Source organism: Aplysia californica, unplaced genomic scaffold, assembly GCF_000002075.1.
Source record: "Aplysia californica isolate F4 #8 unplaced genomic scaffold, AplCal3.0 scaffold00596, whole genome shotgun sequence".
NCBI lineage: Eukaryota > Metazoa > Mollusca > Gastropoda > Aplysiida > Aplysiidae > Aplysia > Aplysia californica.
Window position 1 is genome coordinate 330,144 of NW_004797866.1, and position 5,000 is coordinate 335,143.

At 36.5% G+C, this 5,000-nt stretch overlaps 1 protein-coding gene across 1 annotated transcript in view; it reads right to left on the minus strand.

Annotated features, from left to right (window-relative positions):
* LOC101861764 (unconventional myosin-XV) overlaps window positions 1-5,000 on the minus strand; it is a gene marked incomplete at its 5' end in the record, with an annotated part of 199,411 nt that overhangs the window by 138,259 nt on the left and 56,152 nt on the right. Inside the window, 3 exon segments of the mRNA XM_035972159.1 lie at window positions 1,129-1,294; window positions 2,257-2,370; window positions 4,767-4,830. Of these exon segments, the coding sequence (XP_035828052.1) occupies window positions 1,129-1,294; window positions 2,257-2,370; window positions 4,767-4,830 (344 nt within the window).

Consider the following 5,000-nt stretch of genomic DNA (forward strand, 5'->3'; position numbering starts at 1 on the left):
GTTGTTGTTGTTGTTGTTGTTGTTGTTGTTGTTTACTTAAGTACATCACCAAGGATAGAAAGAATATTTATTTGTTGTTGTTGTTGTTGTTGTTGTTGTTGTTGTTGTTGTTGTTGTTGTAGTCATAGAATATTTTTTGCTGCTTACCCTGTATCGAGTCATGCTATAGAGTCATAAGCTGTGCCTACATTATGTACTTTTCCTTGCTTTTTTTTTTTTTACATTTAAAATTTTGATTTCGACAAAATATTTTTTGAGCGCATGCAACGGACGTCACAGACAAAGATACTACAGCGAACAATCATCTAAACAGCTGGCTAACGTTATAGAGGTGCTGAACGTTGTTCAAGGGAAAGAACTCAGAAAATTGAGTTGAATGTCATTCTGGCCCCTCACAGGTAAAGTAAGGAGAGTTTTAGCTTCAGAAAGAGTTTTAGTTTCAGTAAGAGTTTTACGGCACTTGCAACACAAATATGTCATATATGTGCTCAAGATTAAAGTTGTTACTTTTTTTTCACTGCCTTCTTTTTTTCACCAAGAATTAATGCCATTGTGAGTGAAAAAAGAAATGTGTTGAAAAGAAAACAACATAAAGTTCAAAATGTGAGTCATTCATTAAACCCAACCCTTAGTAACTGCAGCTCAGAAGTTCACCAAAAGAAACTAAAGGCTGTCAAGAGGAGCTTAGAGAAGAATCGCAGAGAATCGAAGTACAGGAAAGTGGGAAGACATGGAATAATATGAAGAGGCTAACCCAGTTACCATAAGCTGACAAACGGCTTTTTTATTATTTTGGCACCAAAAGTTTCTATTTGCTAAATCAAAAGTCTGATCAGTTTCCCTCCTTGTGTGGAAAAATCAAAGTGAAACTGTGACTAGTTTTTGAATAAACTTGAATTCAAATTTTGGAATGGCGCTATTTTTCAATGGTTACGTTGACAAAAAAATATCTTTTTTTTAAACTGCTCTGAAGAAAAAAAAGGCATTTTGTCAGCTTACAGCAGTATAGGGAAAGGTGGAAAGTGTTTGTGGCCTATTCCCTGATGCAGGGTGAGAAGGACAATGCTGATGACGATGATGATGATGATGATGATGATGATGATGATGATGATAATTGGGATGAAGGACTCACATGCACAGCCTTGAAGTAGATATTGCCGATGTGCAAGACGGATGCCAGGATTTTGATGATGGTTTCCTGTTCCTGCCTCTCAAAGTTGAGGATGTCCATGGCCGCCACAAGCTTGCGATAGTTGTCGGCGTCGTCGCGGCCAGGGATGAGAGAACTGCCGCCCTGGGGGGAGCAGGCAACCAAATGTTCAGGTTATGCACAACTAGTTATTTCTGCTATAAGTTTTATAACATAGTTGAAATTGTCCAAGACAGCCACCCTTTGTTGAGGGAGAAAGTAGTTGTCTTCGTCAGCGTCATTATTTTAAAAAAACAACCAACAAACAAAAAGCAGCAAAAAGAAACCACAAAGCAAGAAGTGAGAAAGAAAAATATTTCAGGATAAAGAAAACTCATATATTTTTTAAATAAACTCTATCCATCTTATGCATTCTTCTCTTGCTTTTCGCAAAATTTAAAATTTGAATTTCAACCAAATATTTTGCTAATACATACAATCGATATCACAGATTTAATAACTGCAGTAAAAATATTATTTTAAATATATTTAATATGCTTCCTTTTAATGAAAACAATTCTCAAAAATCAGAATATCATATATTTCTGTTCACTTTATCTTTAAATTGATTTAAAAGAAAAAATGCCAACCTTAATTTTCTTCAGAAGTATTTATGTATGCCACTTATCTTTAAAAAAGAAAATTAAGTGACCAATATAAAAAAAAAGCTATCATCCATAACAGCTTATAATGGTAAAAAGAAACAATAATTTTATTGATCTTCATCTAGTTCAGAAATGTGCAGAACATGGTCTGTTCATTGCTAACACAAACTTTCACCTGCGAGTACGATTAAGATCACTATAGATGCATACTGCGATTTTAAAAAACTGGCATATACAAAACATGAAGAAAATAAAAAATCTAGAAAATTCTTTTGGTTTTTAAAAACTTTTATGATGTTGGAGGGATGTGTATTTGTTTGTTTGTTCGTTGGTTGATGTTTTTAAGGGATAAGATTAATCTTTAATTGTCTAGACATGGGCACATAGGTCGCATGTTTCACCAAATGCGCGCGAAAACACTCCCATTAACACAATTTAGAATAATGAAAGTTTTTGACATACCTGGTTGAGGTAGAAGTATTTGGGGGCTGTTTGCAGTCCATATTTGGCTTTCTGTTCATCGGTCAACGCCTCCAGCATCTCGTAGAAAACATGGTAGTTTCTCTCTTCTGGGGCCTATGGGCGGAATAGAGGGGGATCGATGACTTGTTGTTTTGCAAGAATAATAATAATAATAATAATAATAATAATAATAATAATAATAAATAATAATAATAAATAATAATAATAATAATATAATGATCATAATATAATAATAATATTAATAATAATAATAATAATAACTATAATAATAATTATTATAATAATAATTGAATTTATTTAGTGCATCTCCACACTCCACAGCATGCTCTTTACATCTATCATTACCCAAAACAGACTCTAAAACACCTAGAAACATTCTCAGCCGCCCAGTATGTATTTGGTGCAAGGTACAGATTACACATGCAAAAACATTAACAATGGCAGATTGACTAAATATTTCGTAGTCTATAGCTGGATACTCATTCCTACACGGGTGAAGGGAGGACAATTTGTGCAAAGTACCTTTCCCAAGGATACAATGTTTGGCCTTTGACAAGATTTAAACCCATTACTTCAGAGTTGAAAGTCTGAGAATCTAACCAATAGACCATCAACGCCATGCCATCAGCATAACAACAACACATCTTTTTCAGAAACAGAAAAGAGAATTCAGTTTTAATAAGAGATTTACGGCACTTGCAACACAAATAGGTCATATATGTATAATATGTGCCGAAGATTTGAGGTGTTAGCTAAGAGTAAAATACAAACAATAGAAGGAGAGATAAAGATGACAGATGTTTGAGGAAACCACATCAGAGCACCCACAAGCCACCAGCAAAAAGTTTTCTGGGTGCCTTGTTAAAAAAAAACCCCACATAAAAAGAGACAGCTTTCTTCAATTTTGATCTTTTCACAACTAAGCCGGCCAGCACTTGGCAAATTGTAACTGTCCAAAAATTGTAAGCCACACTCATTAAGTTTAATGTACAAGTTTTATTTGTAGCAAAGATTGCCCACGGGACAGACCAATACAACAAAACGAGTGTGTACCTCCTAGCGGGCAAGAATGTGAGCCCCCAAACCCTCATGAATTATTCATGGTCACTTTATGAGAGAGAGAGATTGCGGAGCAGCCCGGCCCGGTCACACTTTATCTTCCGCCTGACTGGAGCAATCAATCCCTCATCTGCATATGCGCGCATCTTCACACAAGTCCTGTACCTGACATCCCAAACCACACTTGTTGTCCATCTTTTAGACCTTTTGGGGCACACGGTGTTCCTACTTATTTTGATCTGTCAGTGATTCAATTAACTATGCTATTGTTGTTGTTGTTGTTGTTGCTGATATTGTTGCTGTTGCTGCTGCTGTTGTCGCTGCTGTTGTTGTTGTTGCTGTTGTTGTTGTTGATATTGATGTTGTTGTTGTTGTTGTTGTTGTCATTGCTGATGTTGCTGCTGTCGTTGTTGTTCCTGTTGTTGTTGTTGTTGTTGTTGCTGTCGTTGTTGTTGTTGTTGTTGTTGATGATGATGTTGTTATTGATCCAGTAGCATATGGGGTCTTAATCTATTGTCCAATTTCATGACGCATCCTGATTTTTCTCCTTAAAAGACCATTCCAGTTTATAGCCACACTTAAACTTCAGTTGGCATCACAGAAAAATTAAACTTTACCAATCACAAACCAGGTTTGTAGCCAAGCGAGTTAATCCCACGATCATACCGCTAGCAGTAATTATTATTGGTTTCCCCACACCCCTCCAACATAAAATATTTTTATCTCTTTCAAAAGCAATAAGAGTGCAAGCAATCTCGGATCTTGAAACAAACCCATCCATCACCCGGACAAGATGCCCAGGATGGTACGAACCATAAACCTTTATCTCCAACTTTGGATCAGATCGCAACCTAAACTAGAATGTCTAGATCGAAGATTAACTTTGGGATGGATTTGCTGAACTTGTGTGGCCCTTCGAAAAGGGAAGATAGGATATGGAGCTGGATACTGGATAGTTCAAAAGGCAGGTGTTGATTCATTACCTAAAACAGCTAGTGCGGCTTTCTTTATACTGTTACAGCACTAACAAATAGCCAATAGTCTTTTTTTGACCATGTTGCTACATTACCATATAACTTACAGCTTTCTCACCCTGTTAAAAACAAACACAAGGTCGCTTTTAAGCACAAGGGGCTGTCCCGAAAAATGCTGTTTTGAGAAAACTGAAGGTAAATTTTTGGACCCTTGTTCAGTTTCTTTAAAAGACAAGGAGAGTTTTCTCTATAACCAAACAAATATACACACCAATGAAACCAAACTTCTCCTATAGGTCGGGCAATGCCAACTTTTGGTGAAGGTCAAGATTTCTGGAAATCCTTGAAATATGGATCAGCCCACTTGTCCTTAAAAGCGACCACATATCCTATGGACATATAAATACCCATTCATGATGCAAGTGGTGTAAAACTCGTACTCAAACTAAAACACACCTGTGTCACAATACGGGACTTCTCCAGAAGGTACTCCGACGTCTTCGCACCAACAATGGCCCCACTGCAGAATGAAACAAGAGACTCTCTGTGTGAGCATAAAACAGACAATGTTCCAGGGCTCAAAAAAACAAAGTACACACACAATAAAACAAAGGACAAGAAGCAGTACTGACCTAAATAATATGACCAGCATGACAACACAAAAATTGATCAGAAATCTCTTGCATCATT